This window comes from Drosophila erecta, unplaced genomic scaffold (assembly GCF_003286155.1).
Source record: "Drosophila erecta strain 14021-0224.00,06,07 unplaced genomic scaffold, DereRS2 tig00000152-arrow-arrow-pilon, whole genome shotgun sequence".
NCBI classification, from domain to species: Eukaryota; Metazoa; Arthropoda; class Insecta; order Diptera; family Drosophilidae; genus Drosophila; species Drosophila erecta.
Genome location: NW_020825211.1, coordinates 1,572,232 through 1,593,587, shown reverse-complemented (window position 1 = coordinate 1,593,587; position 21,356 = coordinate 1,572,232). Strand labels below are relative to the sequence as shown.

The window sequence follows — 21,356 nt, the reverse complement described above, 5'->3', positions numbered from 1 at the left end:
TGAGGTAAGGAAGAATTTCTTTCTCTTTCTGTCTCACACAACCCGCCTCTCTCCGTCTCTCTCTCTCTCTCTCTCTCTGTCTTTGTCTCTCTCTGGTCTCGTAGTGTTGGCTTAATGGAAATAGAAACCATTAGGCCACAAACAGATCCCCATTAGAAACCCCATAGACCAAATGAAACCAAATACAATAAGCCCCCCTACATAGCGAGTTCCGTTACTCCGCTGTTCCGTTCCGTTGATTGTTCCGTTACGTTACGTGTAGTTCGTTTCGTTCCACGTTCCTTGTTTCCCCTTAGTTGTCTTACATTTTTCGGTTGGTTTTTGTTTTCGCATTTTTCGTAGAGCTTTGATGATGATAATAATAATGACACTACGATGATGATACTACAAAATGATGACCCTGATGCGTCTGTGTGTATGTGTGCAAGTAGTTTGTGAATGCAACGGGGTCAAAGGTGGGCCAGGTGTAAACTTGTGGCGCCCAACGTGCCGCACTCGGGCTCTTTGAAATCATCCAAAGGGTAGAACGACATAATTGCATACGCTTGAAGCTTTAGAAAAGGTTAAACAGATAACTAGAATATAAAATGAGTAAACTGTGTAACGACAATTTGAGTATTTGCCAAGGCTTGGGGCTAAAAACTATGTAAAGGAAAGCCGGTGTAGGTTTTAATATTTGTGCATATAAAATACTTTTTTTACACACATAGGTAAATCAATGGAAAACAATAGTTTTAAATATAAGTTTAAAAGTTCGCGTTCATTAACCACTTTCCTATGATCAATTTTAATCCACCACAACACAGTGACTCAAATAAGTGTTTACTCACCGCTTGTGACGCACTTGGTGAACTCTTGTGCTCTTGTGGTGGGTTGAATCGGTTGAAGCCAAGGCCAAAGCTCAAAGCTCAAATATTCATGGGAAGCATAAATGCACGAGGAAAGCAAAACGACAGGCAGCAAACCAAATGTTGAGTGTTAGTCGAGTAGAGACCGCTCCTCAATGTGGGAATGCTCTGGAAAAATAATAAAAAGAGGAAACACACCATTATAAACAAGTCAAATAATTAACGAACGTGAGAAATGCAAAACTACAAGCAAATGACAATCGTGTTGATGTGCAGATGTTCAAATTGATATTGACTGTGAAGTAACTTAAATGCAAGCAGTGTGCCCACCGCAATTACAAATTTCGTGCGCGACCTGGTCACACTACCGCAAAATGCATATCTGTCTGTTTGCCGCGAACACTCGCAGCTGGGCATTAATCCTCCCGAGAAGATGACACTAATTGGGCTGCGGTCAACTTTGGTTGTGTTTAGTGTTTTGGGTTCCGTGTTTAGCTTTATGTTTTTAGTGGGCCGCATGTTGGTGTTCAGTGTCAGTTTCGCCTGGTTCTTCGGCCGCAACTGACGACTGTTGATTCCGTGTGGGCTTTTCACCTGTCGAAAGGTGCGAATTAGTATGACACCGCCTCGGCTGAGTCGCTATTTGATGGCAGTGCGTGGTGGGCGCGATGGGGAGCAGCGTAAGTAGGGGGGCGTGGCCTTGAACTGTGTATATTAATATATATGTATATATAAAGACATATATTTGTAGTTGAGAGCGTGTGTGTGTTTGCGTGTGTATAAGAGTGCGAGCTGTAGATGTGCATGCTGCAAGTTGTTTTATCCAACCATTTAGCACTTTTCGACTTGCATGTTTAGCTTGAGTAGAGGATGACAGTATAATAATTGCAAATTGAAATACAATAATGAGAATCGATTGAAACAGTTTGAACATTGCCTCTTTCTCTCCCCCGTCTCTCTCTCTTTCTTCTCTCTCTCTCTCTCTCTTTCTCTTTCTATTCTTATGGCTTTCATGGATTATTTTTACGTACTTAATATATTTCTAACACTTATGTTTATTTTACATTTGTTTCTACATTTTCTCTGTCATGTTTTATACTAACCTTATTTAAATATATTTTGATGTGTTCTTAAACGTTGATGCATTTTTCTGCTTTTTATTTTAAATGTACTATTATTTCCCTAATTTGCTATTAATTTTTTAATACTTTCTTTAAATTATATAGACAGCAAGAACTCGCAGACCGACGAAGAGAAGCAGCGCGATCGACAGCGAAACGAGCGCGAGGCGAAAAAGGAAGAGCAGGACGCTATCAACTACAAGGTGAGTGTGTGTGTGTGTGCCTCTCTCTGTCTGCCTTCTCCCTATCTCTTTCTGTCGCGGCCAATTCGGTGTGCGTGTGTGTGTCTACCGCGCGTGCAAACAAATTAACAATTTGAAAAAGCCAAAGTAATCACTCAAAAAAATAAAAAAGAATACCAGAAAAATTAAAAAAAGTAAATATATATAGATAAGAAAAGAAAGCAAATCCAAATGAAGCAGTAATTGAAAATGCAACAGCAATAATAACGATGGCCATGCGATAATCCATTAAACCTGATAGTAAGAATGCACTTTGCGACAATTGCATGCAAACAGCGCGACAAGGAGCAACGCGAGGCCCGTCTGCTGGACTTTGAGATACGCCGCCAGCAGAAGCGGGACGAGCAGCAGCAGCAGCGCCAGCAGCAGCAGCAACTGCAGCAGCACCGCGAGCACCAGCATCAGCAGCATCAGCAGCAGCGCGAGCATCTGCAGCAGCAGCATCGCGATCAGCAGCAGTCCAGCGAGAAAAGTCCGCCCACCTCGTCCAGCGCAGCAGCCGCCGCAGCCGCAGCCGCCGCCGCCCACCAGACGCATCCGCATTCACAGCAGCAGCAGCGGCAGCATTTGCATCTGCAGCAGCAGCATCTGCAGCATCTGCAGCACCAGCAACAGCAGCAGCAGCAACAACAGTCAACGGGCAGCGGCAGCAGCAACACACCCGTGACCCCCAAGTTGCAGACACCTCCCCCCGATCGATCGCTGCCCCCCGCCTTCCGGAGTCGCTCCATCGAGCGGGAGATCCTCTACGAGCGGAAGCGATTCTCGCAGCCGGAAACCGGCGAGATCAAGGTTTTCCATCACTAACCACCACTAAAACCACCCCACCGCCTCCACCCCTTTTTAGAACCCACGCCCACCCGTGCCCACCCATCCAACCCACTCGCACCTGCCAGCTGCAACTTTTCCATAACCGGAAGGTGGACAAAAGAGCCAGCTGAAGCCTTCAAACTTTTGCTATTGCCATGACTTATTTATGCCATATAATTAGTTTAATTGTGTTTATTTTTCGATTTCATTTATTAATGTTCCTAATTTGCAAGCATATGATTTATAGTTTTGCATAGAATTAGTTTATTTGCAACTTGTTAGATTAATAGTTCAATTTCATTTATTAATGTTCCTAATTGGCAAAAATAAGCTTAATTGTTTTGTATACCTTTTAAATGTTAGTATTCAGTACTTGGGTGATTCCTTTTCTTTTTATTAGTTTTAAGTTTTATTTCAGTTTTCGTTGTAGCATAAGAAACTAAAAGAACCCCTATCTTACGATTCTCTGAAACGCCGCTCTTGTCCACCTTTTCAATGATGAACCACATAGTAAATATACTCTCTTTGGGAACTCACATTGCACAGGAGCTCGATAGCACGACATCATCATCCTCCACGCAGCAGACCTTCACTGGCAGCGCAGTCGGGGCGGGCAGAGCAGCGACAGCAGCGGCAGCAGCGGCACCTGGCAGCGGGACAGCGGTAGCGGTAGCGGTTGCAGTAGCAGGACCGGGAGCGGGACAATCGGCGACATTGGCGGGGCCGCCGGCAACGGCCGCAGCTGCCACAGCTGCGATCATACCGATTCTGCCGCTCGGCGTTGCAACGCTGCGCGATGATTCCACCGAATCCGAGCAGTCCGTGACCTGTGCGCACAACCAGCTCGATGCCTACCACCGCATCATGTGAGTACTACCACAAAATATATATATATTATATGCGATAGGAAAAGCTAAACTCATAAGAGAGTATGAGACAATGGTTGTCTACTACACTGTTCACTATGCCAGCAAGTTTTCTAGGTGCAAAAATTCTTTGGCTGCTATGGTCAAAGCCATTGTCTAATGTGGAAGTCCTTTGTTCTTACGAAATTCCTGTGTAGCTTGATTTTGCACTCCAAAATCAATGAAAGCCAGACAAGCATCACATACAATGTGTACCCTAATAAAAGAGCGTATTAAATTTGATCGCCATCCTGTAAAATGTCCTCATTCCTATGAAATTTAAGTGAATATGGTTCATTGACTAAATTGCCAGCGTGGAAAGGCAGTAAATAAACCGATAAGAGTATCACTCTATTAAACCGATTTTGTGGGTCGGTTTTATGAGCTGATGAATGAAAAATCATGACCCTAGCTTCAAATTTAATGAACATAATTTACTTATTTAATATGTACTTGCATTTATTTTCTTAGCAGATGTACATTCTGAAATGCAAGATAAGTAACTTAAATGAACGCGACATTTTTTCCGAGTGAATATTAATGCATCCTTTGCCGCATCTTATTAAGTGTTCTCGGCAAAGAAGTGCAATTATACAGAATCGAATTATTTGCATTTTCTTTACATTGTTTGAACTGCGTTTCGCGGCATTAAGTCAGGGCACCTTTTTATTTTTATCTTCGACCTCTTTCAAGAGCTTTTCCCTCGCACAAGTGAAATGAGTGGTGTTCTGGCCACAATTGTTTTTATAACTCATACAATTAAGTAACAACAAAAGGACATTCAGGGAAACTTCTTGCAAAAAGTTCGCAGCAAACCAGAGTAGTGCACTTAACGCTGAAAAGTATGCTACGAAAGTTGCATGTAGAATCCGTGTAAGTGGCATGTAAAAAGCGAGGCATATCAAGTATTCGCCATGTAGTCCAGCAAGCAGTTGCATTTGCATGCCACAGATGGCGCCCGCGTGCAATGGGTGGGCTGCATAACAATCTACATGCAATAAGTGCAAGTTTGTGGTAGCGATTCCAGTAAGACGGCAAAGTACTAGACAATAAACAAACAATACAATAAGCAAAGCTTAAACCAAAGCGTGCTATTCAGGTTAATATTTTATAAAAGCTCTGCTGTAAATTGATTTAAGCGCCGCGGTTTCTATTCTAACGTAATTACTATCCAAGCACTTTGCGCTCCTTAAACTTGATGGGAAAATTAGCAAATAACATGCTTTTGCGTTGGCCTCAAATTAAAATGCTTAATTTTTCATTAAGGCCAAGTCATTAATCGACCTGCAAGGTAAGCCCCACCAGCACACAGGTGCATTTCCGAACGTTTGTGGCCCGGCGAACCGGTGTCATATTTTATTTGATTCGGCACAGCCTGCAGTCTGCAGTCCACAGTTCCGGCAATCGGATCAAAACTGAGGCATTTACCCGGAACATCATCTTACATTTATGTGCAAGCGAAATCCGAAACGCAATCAATTGCCGTGAGTAAGTGTCTTTTAATTGCTACGGTTACTGCGAATTAATTTTGATTACCAAGCGCCAACTGCAATTTAATTTTCCCGTGCAGTTGGCTCCATATTTTATATGGGCCATATAGCGCGTCTGTGCATTCAAACACTTATATCCATAGCTGGCCGGGGTGCTGGTTATGGCCTTTGGCAAATGACTTCTTTGCACTTATCCATTATTCATTATTACTCAGGCGCCATTTGTGCAATATTTGGATTCGTTCCAGCCCGGTCCCCAAGCCAATGCATTAGCCGCAGTCCTTGGCCATTTATTTCGATCAAAAAGGGTGGCTTATAATGGGGCTTTGAAAGTGTTTCGATGCACTTTTATTGAAAACTGCGCCAGTTACGTTGCAAATAGTCTTTAATCAGCAAAATCCAGTATGAATTGTACTTTATTTTGTAAAAAGCAATACCTTTAGTTTTACCAAATATTATTTATATTTATTTTACTTTATATTTCTTCTTTTTTTTTGTTTATCAAGGGCATTGTTTTGTTCTACGTAGGCTTTTGTTAAACTCGCTGCTTATGATTCACTCCACGAATTTGGTTGCACTCAAAGTGAATTTATATTGCCTACTTAAGTGGGCAGCCAGGGACTCCGCAGTCTGTGGTGCTGAGGAACTTTAAAGATGAGTACTTATAGGGTATTTATGTGTCAGCTAAGCATATATATGCACGTGTCTGCAGCATATAAACGAGCGTACATACATATATGCATTTTAGCAGAGGGAAAGGACATGTAGGCCCCAGAGCGTAAGCCAAAAAGGCAATCTCGTAAAAAACACGCATTTCCATCCATCTGTAGTACTACACACACACACACACGCGCGAATGCAGGACACAGTAACACACTCCACTCACACAAACACACATACATGTACACCCACAAGAATCCAACACACACACACCCATAAGCTCACTGGCTTTTCCACACTCCCACTTGGAGAATAAAGAAACATGCCGGGCCAATTTGCAACCGCAAAAGAAGAATACTTTGGGGAAGGGTACTAAAGAGATAGGGAAAACCAGAAGAAGCATAGCAAAGGACCGAGTAAAAGAGAGAAGGGATATGGCGAAGCAGGAGAGGGGAGGGGCAGCGGGAATGGCGGCTTTTTTGAACTGGGACACGTGCGTTTTGGCCCAAAATTCACCACAAAAACAGAGAGCAACCGAAAAAAGCTCCGAGGCTCGCAAAAATGCGCGCGCTGGCTCTCCCTCTCCCTTTCCCTCTTTACTCTGATGGCATCTCTTTCCCTAAAGTGTTTAAAAATTTAAATACTAGCTGAAGCGACTTAATATTTAATAGAAACAGTGTCTTTTCAAAATTGTCTCCTAGTAAAGAGGTACACTTGCATGGAAAAGGAAGGCAAAACAACAAATTCGTGTAATTTGTTTAAAGTAATATACCTAAAGCGACACAAAAAGTTTGATTTATATTTACTGTAGAGTATTTCATTGTCGGCCTTGTGGCACACGTTTTATTTTCGTTTTGTTGTTTCTCTGCCGTTTCCTTCGGCTTGCAAATAACACGTGCATTTGTCGTTGCTGCCGCCCATCGTCCTTCAGTCCGCCCAACCGCCCAGTCCGCCCGACCGCCCGCCTCCCAAAATGTGTCGCTTCGCTCTTTCGGCTCGCTCGCAGCGTTCTCTCTCTGTCTCTTTCGCCAATTTTCCTATGCCATCTGAGCTGCCAACTAATGCTAGCCAAAAACTAGCTAACTGCTCGATTAAATATTAAGAAGCATATTGAATGCACGTTGAGTAACGGATGGTAAAGAAAACGTATATATATTTCTATATATTAGTATTAAATTACATATTATTTTGTTATGGAATTAAGGCACTTTATGTTATCTTTAATAGAAAGCAAACAGATCCGTGAGTAACCATAGGTTTTCTTTTCAATATTTTTAATTTTTCTGTTTCGTTGTTCTTGGGACCTACGCCAAATAGCCAACTTATTCAGCTCCGTTTGCCAAGTTTGCCTTTGGCTTGGTCACTGTTTTGCCATTTGTCTTTTGGCTGGCTGTTTCGCCAGTTTTGCGAGTTTCGCCAGTTTCGTCTGTTTTGCCAGTTTGCATTTTCCGATTTCGGCAGCGAGGCCGAAAAAAGTCGTGTGTGCTGCTGCTCGGCGATTTCGGTTTGAGATAGTGAGAAAGTGCGCGAATGGCCGACTGGGCGAATGAACAACTGAGCGAATGAGCAGTGGAAGTTCTGGTCTTCATTGCGGTGTTACGTGTTTCGCGTGTCAGACGCTTCGGTTCGCGTTGCGCGCGTTCCGTTGGCGGCGACCATTTGGGCGAGATTATTTAATAACAATTTATAAATAATTGTAAAGCGAGCGCAACATAGCAAAAACGAAACAGAAAGCGAGCATCAACAGTGCGAAAATTGCCAATTTATTTTGTTATCAATTTTTTTCCCAAAGTTTTGTTTGTTTAGTGCCAAAAAGTACAACAAAAAAATAGAAAATACGGTATTCGTAATACGAAAATGCGCTGCGGCACATAAAAAAGATGCCTATAAGTAAATCTTGGCTGTCGAAAATTGCGGAACGCAACAGAGGGGGCGGAGTGGCTGGAGGGGAAGGTTGTAGCAACTATTTTGTTGCGTTTGCCGTTAGCAGTACCGTTACATGTGCTGGCGTGTATAAACATTGCCGTTACATACGCCACACGGCAGCCATATTGTTGATGCACTCATAACGCATACGCAATGTGGACCCAACTTCCGGCTAAGCAGCATTTGATTCCTTTGGCGATTTCAAAACTCCCAATATTTACACCAAGTGTTTGTGAGCGTAAGAAAAATATACCCAATTCGGTAATTGCTTTAATAACCTAAAGTGCTAAATTATTTTGCACTTATGCTAAATGCTAAATTGCTAAATTTCGCAGTGCAACTCAAACTTTCTTGTTGTTCCTTAAGCAAGCGAGCAGAATTCTAAACTTTTTAGAAATTGTAGAGACTAACAATCAATTTATGATATGCTGTTGAAATTGTGTCTCCAAGAATTGCGATTGTATTGCAATTTACAAGAAAAGACACCCAATTATGCCACGTTTTCCAGCGTTGAAGCCTTAAATTTATGTCTTGTATGTGTAGATATCTATTGAATATTTTGAAAAGGCATCCCTGCATTGTGGGCAAATTTGGGTTACTTCTCGCCACTTGGCTAACACAGATACACACAGACACAGAGGCCCTGCAGAGGATGCCGTTATAAACAAAAGGCTGGCTAACATCTGTGCCAAAGCATTTCCCATTTGCCCATGTGTGTGTTTTCGGTGCTACTTGCTGCTGTTTGTGCGACATTTGAATGAACAGATGTGTATGCGAGTGTATGTCAGCGCTCTAATTTTCCAACTGCCTATTCTTTGGGGAAATCCCACTCAAAAAAAATAGTGCGCAGTGTCCACAGAAATTCTGGGAATCGGGGAAAGCCCGGAAAAATTAAGCACACACTACAAAAATGGTTCGATAACTCCGCGATTCGCGACTTTAATGTCGTGTGAATTGCACTCGATTTGGTGGCACAAACAAAGCAACAGCAACAGGAAAAAATTGTGCTTAGTAAGTAATTATCCAGTCACGCCATGGCTCCTGTTTTCTTTTTGTATGTGTGGCTTGTATCGATAAGACCGCTACAACAAAAACAAAATCTAGAAGCCACTACAGTAAAGTCAGCTTAAAGCCAACTTTTCATAGCTCTCAAGTGCGTTATGTAGTATATGTTTGATCAAGAGAACTTAAATAGGCCAAAAATAAATCCAGCTAACCATTTTGCATTTTCAGGAATTTAAAAAGTGATAGATTTTTAGTAAAGTCCGTTAAAATGTTAAGCAGCACGCGAAACTTTACAAGCTCCAGCATTGGTTTATACCTATTAAGTTAGACTGTAGTTCCCCCCACTTGGAAGTATAAAAATTGCTGATGGGGCAGTGGGAAATGGTTATGGGTTACATCCTTGCCTTGCCCCTGGGTTTCGGGCTAACCTTGTTGATTCAAACTCGATTCGACTTGACTCCGCCTCCCTGGCCCTGATGGGAATATAATGCAGCCAAGATTTGGCCAGGGGGCGGGGGTTCCACGAGGGACTTTGACTTTGGATTCGTGTGAGACATGTAATTCCAATATGACATGCCACGTGTCACCCGATATGGCCGCTGATATGGGATGTGGGATATAGGATATGGAGAATGGAAATTGGGAAATTGCATAAGCTGGCGTGGGCAGGAATTGAAGTAGTGCACACACATGAAAACTTAACGTTGATTGTGGCTTTTAATAATTGAACTGAATGCCACTTAATGCGAGCTCAAACTAAAACTGAGCGTACTCATTTGTAATTAAACTGGAGATCAAGGACAATTAATTAACTAGCGCCACACATCGGAATGGGTAGCTTAAATGCATATGCTTACTAAGTCCTTGCATAAAGCGAGGATTTGTTTGGAACATATTTCTGAATTGCTTTAAGGAGATTGAATATCCCCCGAAATATCCATTTCATTCTATGTGGACACCCATTGATTTCTTGCCCATTGTCGGCAAACATGAAGTGCGGCAAGGGGTATATCCGGTTCGGTATCCTGCTTCCTGTTTCCTGTTTCCGGAAAGGGCATCATTCGCCCCTCTAATCGATTATCGAATGCTTTATGCACTTTCCCAAAATTCCGCATCACATACATATGTACATCCACGCATACATATGAACATTCCCAGTAGGCCGGTCAACGCGTCAGTGGGTCACGGTTCGCTGTCCCGCTCTCTCTTCCACGCTGGGGAAAGCCGAAAAACGAGAAAGAGAGAGAGGGAGAGATGGAGGAGAGTGAGGGAAATGGGGAAAATGGGGAAAATGGAGAGAGAGAGAGAAAGCCGGAGAGGAATGCGGCATATCGACCGGTGTTGGTGTCACGCCATGCTGCGGTTGTTCAAAAAACAAGAAAACGCTACAACAATAATACAAAAATAGGGTAAAAAAGGAAAGCACACGAGCACATGCATAACGAATATGCACATGTGTGTATTATATATTTATTTTATTATTTGCACTTTTGGCTACTGTGCGCTGTGTGCCAAAAAGGCGGAATACCAAAGCAGCTTGTTGTTTTTCCAGCCTATGGCATGTCCTTTGAGAAAAACACACACCCACACACACGCATACACAGGCACGGGTGAGGAAAAGCCCACTCACGCACACAGAGACAGGCATGCATGTAGTTGCAGTTGCAGTTGCAGTTGCAGTCAAGGTTGCCTTGCTGTGGATGATGTTGCAGCTAGAAAGTAGCAGCCAAGTGGCTCAAATTGGATTTTTCCGCATGTGTCCGCCCCACAGTCGCCCACGGACGCACACATTTTCCACAGCCCTTGTTTGCCCATTTTTATGTGGCTCACATAATTAGGATCCAGAAGCTGACACCGTAAACCAGTTGTCTTTTGTGGCTGCCATAAGCTTGTAAACAGCTTAGAGACGCCTGGCCTTCGGCAGAAACGATCCGAAAACAAACAAAGAGAAGAGGAAAAAGGGAAAACGGAAAACGGGAAAATGGGAAAAACACATTTTCCAATTCGTGCACGAGTCAAGGTCGCCGCAACACAAAATGCCAAGCAGAAAGCGGCAAAAGATAATCGCCAATGATGCGATTTTAAGTGCAGACAGCCAAGTGTCAGCAGAAATCAAACCGAAAGGGTTAAAGGCGAACATATCGCAGGAAAAGCCAGAGGAAAATCGAAAGAAACAAAAAAACTACAGCGCCATGGGAACTGATTTGGTTTGACACACGTGTAATGGCCAAAAGGCAAGCTGATGAAACAAAATGGCAATAAATGCATTTCTCGTGTTTTCATTCCACGCGCGCGGAAAACCCAAGCTCCCCAGAAATGATTGCACGCCACGCCAATTTTGAAGCCTTACAAATGCATTTAAATGCCAAAGTTATTGGCCATTCACTGTAATTGTGCTATTGTACGCTCAAACAGTATTCTATTATTTATACTCAAAAGGCTTGAGTGCATTAGTTCCATTAATTTGCCATGTTTCCCGCTTGTTTTTTACAGCATAAAGATCTTAAAACTGGCATTCACCTTGAAACTTTGAAACCTTGCCAAATCAATTTAGTAATTAGTGCCTGATACGTGTTGATGCCCATTTAGCTCATCAGTTTCGAGTGCTTATCAAGCACTTGGGGAATAATCGGGGCTAACAAGGTAAATAAGGGCAATGAGAATATGGTAAGAATGTGGCAGGCTTCTCATTTTTAATACTATACAACTAGGCATGTGCCAATGTTTCCATTTATTTTTGTATGTGCTCAGTCAACTGGCATTGTGGCCTAGAAATGGGAAACTTTGGAACTTTTTACCCAGATGCAGCCTACAGATGGTCATTGTTCCCTGGAAACTAGGCTGTACTGTAGCTCGCTATCAATTTATTCCTCTCCACTTACACTTGAAGTAGGATCCTAGGAAATGCCAGCAAAAACAGCGTTGCTTATCATGTATATCAGATAAATAGCAAAGCGGCAACAAAGAAAAACTGCGCGGAAAACAGTAAAAGTTGTATTCTACAGCAAAAGCAAATGAGAAACTCGCAAAATGAAATTGCAGCCCTGTTGGCCAGTGTAATCACTGTGCCCTGAATTTAGCTACCTGTGGAGGTGTCAGTTTTATTGTGTAAAGCGTTGCATAAACGTCAAAAGTTAGTTTGAGACCGGGAAAGGGAAATGCAGGGGAAAGCGAGTGCAAATTGTGCCTTGTTCTTGTTCTTGTTCTTGTTCTTCTTGTGGTGTCAAATACACCGGTCGTGGTGAAAAGAGCTCTCTCTCTCTCTCTCTCTCTCTCTGTCTCTCTCTTGCCCCCTCTCGCTCTTGCGTTTTCCCAGAGGAAAATAGTGCATTTTCCAAATTGATCAAGCTAATGAAGACGGAAAAGCTGTCTGAAGCGATTGTGAATCATTGTCAAGGTTAATCTATAATTAAACTTTGATAGTGGGAAATCAAGAGAAGACGCCATCGATTCATCTGGGTATATCGTTATAGATAGATTTGTATCTGTGCTTTGACACGAGGCGGATTAAATGAACCTCGGGCGAGCTAAAATTAACAGCCATCAAATTTCTATTTATGTTTTCGGGCATTTGGGTTTTATGCAAAGTGTGACCTCGAAGTAAGGAATTTCGGACTAGAATTGGCAACTCAAAATTAAACAAAAATAAATTATATTTCGTGTAAAATGAAAAATTCATTTTTATGTATTGATTGTATAAAATTTGTATGCAACATTCGATTTTGCTAACAAGTCGGCAGGTGGTTCCATTTATCTGCCAATTGCCCATGAAGTTTACGGTCAGAATATTTTCTCTTCTCGATTCGCTCGCCAGTCTTTCCTTTTTTCTCTGAGTGTGGTGAAAAGCTCTTTTTCTCTCGCTTTCTCTGTAGAAAATGTTATTTTTTTGCCTTGTTTCGGGTTCTTAATTATTGTGACAAAAGTTTTGGCAAAGTTTCGATAAAGTTTTTTTGTATTTTTTGGCACAAAGATTAATGCGTTAAGAATACGTTTTTCTATTTCTATAGTAGAGGAAATATCTTCAATAGCGACAAGAAAATAAACATTTATTTGACTGGACTTTGCCTTAAAAGTATGCTATTTAGAAAACAAAATCACATGTGATTTGTAGTCCAGTCTTAGTAGTATAATAAAAAACAAAATCAAACAAAACAAATGCAGCAGTGAAATGGAAAATTCTTAACTCAAAACAACAATAACTGTGGGCTGGTTATAAAACATACTTTAAAATAATGATAGACTTTCAAAGTAATCATATCATTAAAAATAACAGATATGCGAAAGCAACAGAAATGCATATAATTTTGGAGAACCTACAAACATTAATCAATTAAATAGGTAATAGCTAATATATGTTGAAAGTACTACATAAAGCAAATGCACCTATAAACCTTTAACTAAAAATAATAAATACTGACATTTAACAAATAGCTGAAACAATAGCAGGCATTTTCAATGCCAAAGTAAATTCGATTAGAAGTCCAAAAACGACAAAAACAATAAAGAAACACATAAAAACCTTGCAACTATTTTAATGGGAATCAAATGCCTAAATAAATAACAGAATCAATTTCAATGAACACGCAGTAGCTAAATAAATATGAAGCATGTGCAACCGTAAAACAAACAATGGCGTCCAATAGTGCTTAAAAAATATAAATAAATAGTAAACGTAAGAAGCAAAATACAACACAAGTGAAAGTAAACACTGAGAAATATTCAAATTCGATTTAATCATAACAAAGGCGGTGAAACTATTAGCACAATGTCCATGGCATTATGCAATTTAAATGGTGACGGCAGTGCGGCGCAGTCAACATCGCAGTCGCAGTCGCAGTCGCCGGCCACCGGCGCCGCAGCAGCGCCGCTGCTGTCCCACTCGCACTCGCACACGCACACGCTGCAGCAGGAGAGTACGCCGCTGCTCCTGGGACACGAGCAGAGCGGCAGCGCTGCGGCAGAGGGCAGCGGCGGCGGTGACGTCACTGACGGAGCGGCAACTTCCATTGAAATGCCCACTGTTGCTGCCAACGATGCCGTTGTACCGCCGCTGCCGTTGCCGCTGCCTCTGCCACTGGCGCAGTCGACGCAGCAGCCGCAGCCGCAGTCGCAGCCGCTGCTTATGGCACTGCCAGCCAATCTGAACTTCGTAACGGGACCCACGACGCAGCAACTGATGATCGGTAATGGCGCCATGGGCGTAATGCCCTCGACCAATGATAGCAACAATAACAATAATAACAACAACAATGTGGACAATACTAGCGACGAATCGAACCCGGTCACCATTTACAGGTATAAACAGAGGTCAAAGGTCCTGGACACCCCCTTAAAAAGCCCACCCAACCTTGCATATGTATTTGGTTATATTAGGAACATGTTTAAGTGCCTAGACGATGGAAGAGAATGGTATTCTTCCAAGTTTATGCACATTAATTGACATTTGATCGATTCTGGCCAACGAGTCGTATACGCGATATCTGTAAATTAGTTGCCTGACAACATAGGGCTTAAGCATAAGATAACAAGCTGTTCCAAAAACCAATTGAACAGAATGAAATGCACAGTTAAAAGTAATATGAACACAGTGCGTATACGCAATGTGACAACAGTGCGTATACGTGATAGGATAACAGCGCGTATACGCAATTTGTGAACAGTGCGTATACGCAGCATGGTACCTTTGCGTATACGCAATATGCCTGGAACATTTCCACACTATATTAGTACTTAACGTAAATTTATCGACTTCAAACCATTGTTACTACCATACTAATCCAACTTGACCAATTATTCTCCATTGTAGGTGCCGGGCTCCCATTGCGTCACTCGACTGTATGGAGGAGTTCAGTGGTACGGGCGGTCATCTTGATTTCGGTATCAAATTTCTCACTATCATATAGGCTTATCATTTATGTTGTTTACTGTCGATTGTTTCGACTTTTTCGATTGTTTTCGATTGCCTGCCTCTGCATGCTACCACATACAAGCAAGTATCGCTTGCTTCAAAATAGCCCAAGTAAATGAAACATATACCTACAAATAGTGTACTGTACAAAATGAGCATCAAACTAAAGCACCCACCTCCGCAATACCTGTAGTTCAGCTGTTGGTAATTGTTGGTTTTGTTTAGCGAATTAAGGTGTGGGCGTTGGGCTGCTCAGTTCCATCGAATTCGGGGCCAAAACATGCAATTGAAGTTGTAATTTATTTTATACATTTTGTAAGGTAAAACAACACCACCCACTCGAACCCCTGTCACAATCACGCAATCAAAAAAAAAAACAAAAACAAAAAGAAAAGAAAAGCAAAAGAAAACACGCACCGGACGCACGCACTTTTTATGAAAGGGATAGTGGAAAATGGGGAGAGAACAGGAAAAACCAACGGAAAAATGTCACTTTTGTTTATTCATGTTCATTGCATGTCGCGCTCTTTGTTTTTTATATTTTTATATACACTTTCTTTTAGGGCAGTTTTATTAGCTGTTTAAAAACCCACAACCTTCAGTATTTATACATTTCTATGTTTTATAGTTTATATTTTTAACACGAAATTGCTTAGGAGCTATTTAATTTATACATTTGAGTTTTATATTCCCATTATAATCGTATTTACTTGCAAGAACAGGGAAATGCTCAATGGTACGCGGACCGAAATATTCAAGAGACAGTTTGGGCGGTGGATATTTTTAAGAGTATTGACACTTCGTTAGTCTGATTTGGCCAGCGATTTATTGCGGAATTGCGTTTGTGTTGTTACCATTCTTGTTGCTGTTGCGTTGCTGTTCGTTTTTGCACGTTTCCCAGCACTTTGTAAGCCCCTCCTTTATCCGAAAACAAAATAAAAAGGTCTCCCACTAAACGAAACGCACATACTTTTCCCCACGAAACGAATTGTTTCATTTCCATGCCGGCACTTGAACACACTCGACCACCACGACCGCGATGACCGTCTATTTGGGCATTCCGCTGCGAGCAGGTCGTTCGATCAGCTTGGGCTCCAATCCGGCGCTACCACTGCGCCATGGATCCACACCGACGCCGGGGCTGCGGTACAAGAATCTGGGCAAGAGCGGACTGCGCATCTCGAACGTTGGCCTGGGCACCTGGCCGGTCTTCTCGCCGGGCGTGAGCGATGACCAGGCGGAGGCCATCCTGAAGCTGGCCATCGAGAGCGGCATCAATCTGTTCGACATCTCGGAGGCGCACTCGGAGACGGAGATCGGCAAGATACTGCAGCGGGCGGGCTGGAAGAGGACCGCCTATGTCATCACCACGAAGGTCTACTGGAGCACCAAGTGAGTTGCGATGCCCACCTATTTTTGTATATATTTATATTTGACATAGCTAGCTTTAAGCTGATTCCCTGGCTAATCTCATTCAAAGTTTACGATGTCCTTAAATCATTTGACAATATTTTGACCTTCTAATCGTAGGTCGGAGGAACGCGGTCTTTCCCGGAAACACATCATCGAATGTGTTCGAGCCAGCTTGCAGCGCTTGCAGCTGCAGTACATCGATATCGTCATCATCCACAAGGCAGATCCCATGTGTCCCATGGAGGGTAAGTTGTCCAAACAAAAATGGCATCTGTGAAAGATTAGGAAATATATTATATGTGTTTAATAGAAAACGTAACTAAATGTACCTGAGATCGCCGCAACTTTTGCCCATTTTGTAAACTCTTTTTCATTTCCTTGCCAGAAGTGGTGCGCGCCATGAGCTACGTGATACAGCAGGGCTGGGCAATGTACTGGGGCACCGCTCGGTGGAGCCAGGTGGAGATCATGGAGGCCTACACCAACTGCCGCCAGTTCAACTGCATCACGCCCATTGTGGAGCAGTCCGAGTACCACATGTTCTGTCGCGAAAAGTGCGAGCTCTACCTGCCGGAGATGTACAACAAGATCGGAGTGGGCCTCATGGCCTGGGGTCCACTCTCGATGGCCCTCAGCGACACCCAGAATGGAGACAAGCTCTTCCTGCCCAAGGGCTCCTTCAAGACGAAGAGCTTCTCCTGGACCGAGGACGAGATCAATCGCAATGTAAGTGCCGAATGCAAAATCCTTTTTTTCGCATTTCGGTCATAAAATAATCAGTTTTTTGGCCACAACTTTTAAAATAATTGTCCAATAATGGAATATCATACCTCGTTGAGCTCGTAATTAAATTTCCAATCGAACTGTGTTCAAAAATGGGAACTCAATTTTTTTTTCCATTTTTTGCAAATTTTGATGATGTCACCCCTTACAAAAAATGCGAAAATTGGCCGAAAAATTAAAATTCCAAAATCCGTCAAAAAGTGATAGGGGTCGTTAGCAATGGTAATTAGCTGCTCAAAACAGTTATTCTTTTTTCTTTACGATCATTTTTGGCCAAGATATGACTAAAATGCCCATTTAAAATATTTCAATTTTTGCCAAAATCCATTTTTTCCCATTTCGGTCATAAAATAATCAGTTTTTTGGCCACAACTTTAAAAATAATTGTCCAATAATGGAATATCATACCTCGTTGAGCTCGTAATTAAATTTCCAATCGAACTGTGTTCAAAAATGGGAACTCAATTTTTTTTCCATTTTTTGCAAATTTTGATGATGTTACCCCTTACAAAAAATGCGAAAATTGGCCGAAAAATTAAATTTCCAAAATCCGTTAAAAAGTGATAGGGGTCGTTAGCAATGGTAATTAGCTGCTCAAAACAGTTATTCTTTTTTCTTTACGATCATTTTTGGCCAAGATATGACTAAAATGCCCATTTAAAATATTTCAAATTTTCCCAAAATCCGTTTTTTCGCATTTCGGTCATAAAATATTCAGTTTTTTGCCCACAACTTTTAAAATAATTGTCCAATAATGGAATATCATACCTCGTTGAGCTCGCAATTAAATTTCCAATCAAACTGCATTCAAAAGTTGGAATTTGATTTTTTTGCCATTTTTTGCAAATTTTGATGATGTTACCCCTTACAAAAAATGAGAAAATTTGCCCAAAAATTAATTTTTCTAAATCGTTCAAAAAGTGATAGGGGTGGTTAGATTTGGTAATTAGCTACTCAAAACAGTTTTTCTTTCATCTTTATGATCATTTTTGGCCAAGATATGACTAAAATGCCCAATTAAAATATTCAAATTTTTGCCAAAATCCGGTTTTTCGAATTTCGGTCATAAAATAATCAGTTTTTTGGCCACAACTTTAAAAATAATTGTCCAATAATGGAAAATCATACCTCGGTGAGCTCGTAATAAAATTTCCAATCGAACTGTGTTCAAAAATGGGAACTCATTTTTTTTTCCATTTTTTGCAAATTTTGATGATGTTACCCCTTACAAAAAATGCGAAAATTGGCCGAAAAATTAAATTTCCAAAATCCGTCAAAAAGTGATAGGGGTCGTTAGCAATGGTAATTAGCTGCTCAAAACAGTTATTCTTTTTTCTTTACGATCATTTTTGGCCAAGATATGACTAAAATGCCCATTTAAAATATTTCAATTTTTGCCAAAATCCATTTTTTCGCATTTCGGTCATAAAATAATCAGTTTTTTGGCCACAACTTTAAAAATAATTGTCCAATAATGGAAAATCATACCTCGGTGGCTCGTAATAAAATTTCCAATCGAACTGTGTTCAAAAATGGGAACTCATTTTTTTTTCCATTTTTTGCAAATTTTGATGATGTTACCCCTTACAAAAAATGCGAAAATTGGCCGAAAAATTAAATTTCCAAAATCCGTCAAAAAGTGATAGGGGTCGTTAGCAATGGTAATTAGCTGCTCAAAACAGTTATTCTTTTTTCTTTACGATCATTTTTGGCCAAGATATGACTAAAATGCCCATTTAAAATATTTCAATTTTTGCCAAAATCCATTTTTTCGCATTTCGGTCATAAAATAATCAGTTTTTTGGCCACAACTTTAAAAATAATTGTCCAATAATGGAATATCATACCTCGGTGAGCTCGTAGTTAAATTTCCAAACAAACTGCATTCAAAAGTTGGAATTGTATTTTTTTGCCATTTTTTCCAAATTTTGATGATGTTACCCCTTACAAAAACTGCGAAAATTTGCCCAAAAAATAATTTTTCTAAATCGTTCAAAAAGTGATAGGGGTGGTTAGATTTGGTAATTAGCTACTCAAAACAGTTTTTCTTTCATCTTTATGATAATTTTTGGCCAAGTTATGACTAAAATGCCCAATTAAAATATTCCAATTTTTGCCGAAATCCGGTTTTTCGAATTTCGGTCATAAAATAATCAGGTTTTTGGCCAGAACTTTTAAAATAATTGTCCAATAATGGAATATCATACCTCGGTGAGCTCGTAATTAAATTTCCAATCGAACTGTGTTCAAAAATGGGAACTCATTTTTTTTTCCATTTTTTGCAAATTTTGATGATGTTACCCCTTACAAAAAATGCGAAAATTGGCCGAAAAATTAAATTTCCAAAATCCGTCAAAAAGTGATAGGGGTCGTTAGCAATGGTAATTAGCTGCTCAAAACAGTTATTCTTTTTTCTTTACGATCATTTTTGGCCAAGATATGACTAAAATGCCCATTTAAAATATTTAAATTTTTGCCAAAATCCATTTTTTCGCATTTCGGTCATAAAATAATCAGTTTTTTGGCCACAACTTTAAAAATAATTGTCCAATAATGGAAAATCATACCTCGGTGAGCTCGTAATAAAATTTCCAATCGAACTGTGTTCAAAAATGGGAACTCATTTTTTTTCCATTTTTTGCAAATTTTGATGATGTTACCCCTTACAAAAAATGCGAAAATTGGCCGAAAAATTAAATTTCCAAAATCCGTCAAAAAGTGATAGGGGTCGTTAGCAATGGTAATTAGCTGCTCAAAACAGTTATTCTTTTTTCTTTACGATCATTTTTGGCCAAGAGATGACTAAAATGCCCATTTAAAATATTTCAATTTTTGCCAAAATCCATTTTTTCGAATTTCGGTCATAAAATATCCAGTTTTTTGCCCACAACTTTAAAAATAATTTTCCAATAATGGAATATCATACCTCGTTGAGCTCGTAATTAAATTTCCAATCAAACTGCATTCAAAAGTTGGAATTTAATTTTTTTGCCATTTTTTGCAAATTTTGATGATGTTACCCCTTACAAAAAATGCGAAAATTTGCCCAACAATTTATTTTCTAAAATGCATTAGAAAGAGATAGGGATGGTTAGCATAGGTAATTGGCTGCTCATACCTGTTACTGTTTTAGATCTACGACCATTTTTAGCCAAGTTATGATGAAGAACGAGTTCTTTGAATCGTATTCTTGAAGAAATCGTATTCCTGGCAAAAGTCCTAAAATATGTGAATCTTTCAGGCCGCTCTGTCGCCGCAGGGCAGTTGGGGTAAGGACCGGATCGACGAGGGGCGCCGCCACTGCGACCGCCTCCGTGACCTTGCCGCCCTCGCCGAGAAGCTGGGCTGCAGCCCCACCCAACTGTCCATCGCCTGGTCGCTGAAGCATGAGCCAGTGCAATGCTTGTTGCTGGGCGCCACATCGGCGGAGCAGCTGCACCAGAGTCTGCAGTCCCTGCAGGTGACTATACATACATACTCGTACATATAAGTATATAATCCTAGGTTGAAGGCTAAACATTGAAAAAGAAAGAGCATCTGTATGCTGTAGATCGTTGGATCCTTAAAGATTTGTACACATGCCTGACATATCCTGCCATTGCAGCTGCTGCCACGACTCTCGTCGAGCGTTATGCTGGAGCTGGAAAGGATTTTGGAGAACAAGCCGGTGCGGCCGCCGATGATCTCCACCTTGGCGCTCCGGTGACAATCAGCGTGCCCGCAGGGGCCGCTCAGCCTGAGCGGTGGCGGACCCTGCGGCGCCGATTCGCCCAAGCACGAGGATGAGGCCTTCATCGAGGAGGTGGACGCTGCCAAGGACGCTGCCAAGCAGGGCTTCTGCCTCATCCAGTGACAAAAGGAGTCCTTAGATAATGATAATAAATTTTTGAAAGTGATTAGCAGTAAAACTAGCCTAAGTAGCAATACCATGACGACAACAATAAGCAAGCAGGAGCAGCAGCAGCAGCAGCAGCAGCAGCAGCAACAGCAGCAACAGCAGCAGCAGCAACAGCAGCAGCAGCAACAGCAGCAGCAGCAGCAGCAGCAGCAGCAGCAACAGCAGCAGCAGCAACAGCAGCAGCAACAGCAGCAGCAACATCTCCAGCATCAGCAGTTTGTGCAACTACAGCAGCAACATTTGGTGACCAGCGATTCGTCAGCTGTTCCCATCGCCGCTGACCTTCAGTTCGACACCCTGAATAATAATAACAATAATAACAACGGCAGTCCCGATCAGGCACTGCC

General features: G+C 41.4%; 1 protein-coding gene across 2 annotated transcripts; it reads left to right on the top strand.

Annotated features, from left to right (window-relative positions):
- Positions 1-1,189: 1,189 nt before the first annotated feature.
- LOC6551586 (voltage-gated potassium channel subunit beta-2) lies at positions 1,190-21,073 on the top strand. 2 transcript variants are annotated; one of them, XM_015155571.2, is made up of 10 exons: positions 1,190-1,528; positions 2,075-2,172; positions 2,488-3,003; positions 3,568-3,887; positions 14,814-14,884; positions 15,989-16,307; positions 16,446-16,573; positions 16,717-17,054; positions 20,353-20,571; positions 20,716-21,073. In XM_015155571.2, exons 1-10 carry the CDS (start codon positions 1,465-1,467, stop codon positions 20,815-20,817), a joined length of 2,175 nt encoding a protein of 724 aa, XP_015011057.1. In that variant the 5' UTR covers positions 1,190-1,464; the 3' UTR covers positions 20,818-21,073. The 2 variants fall into 2 exon arrangements, with proteins under 2 accessions (XP_015011057.1, XP_001977255.2); XM_001977219.3 differs by lacking the exons at positions 1,190-1,528; positions 2,075-2,172; positions 2,488-3,003; positions 3,568-3,887 and adding an exon at positions 12,732-14,302 and having other exon boundaries at positions 16,714-17,054; positions 20,716-20,817.
- The last annotated feature ends 283 nt before the right edge of the window (positions 21,074-21,356 follow it).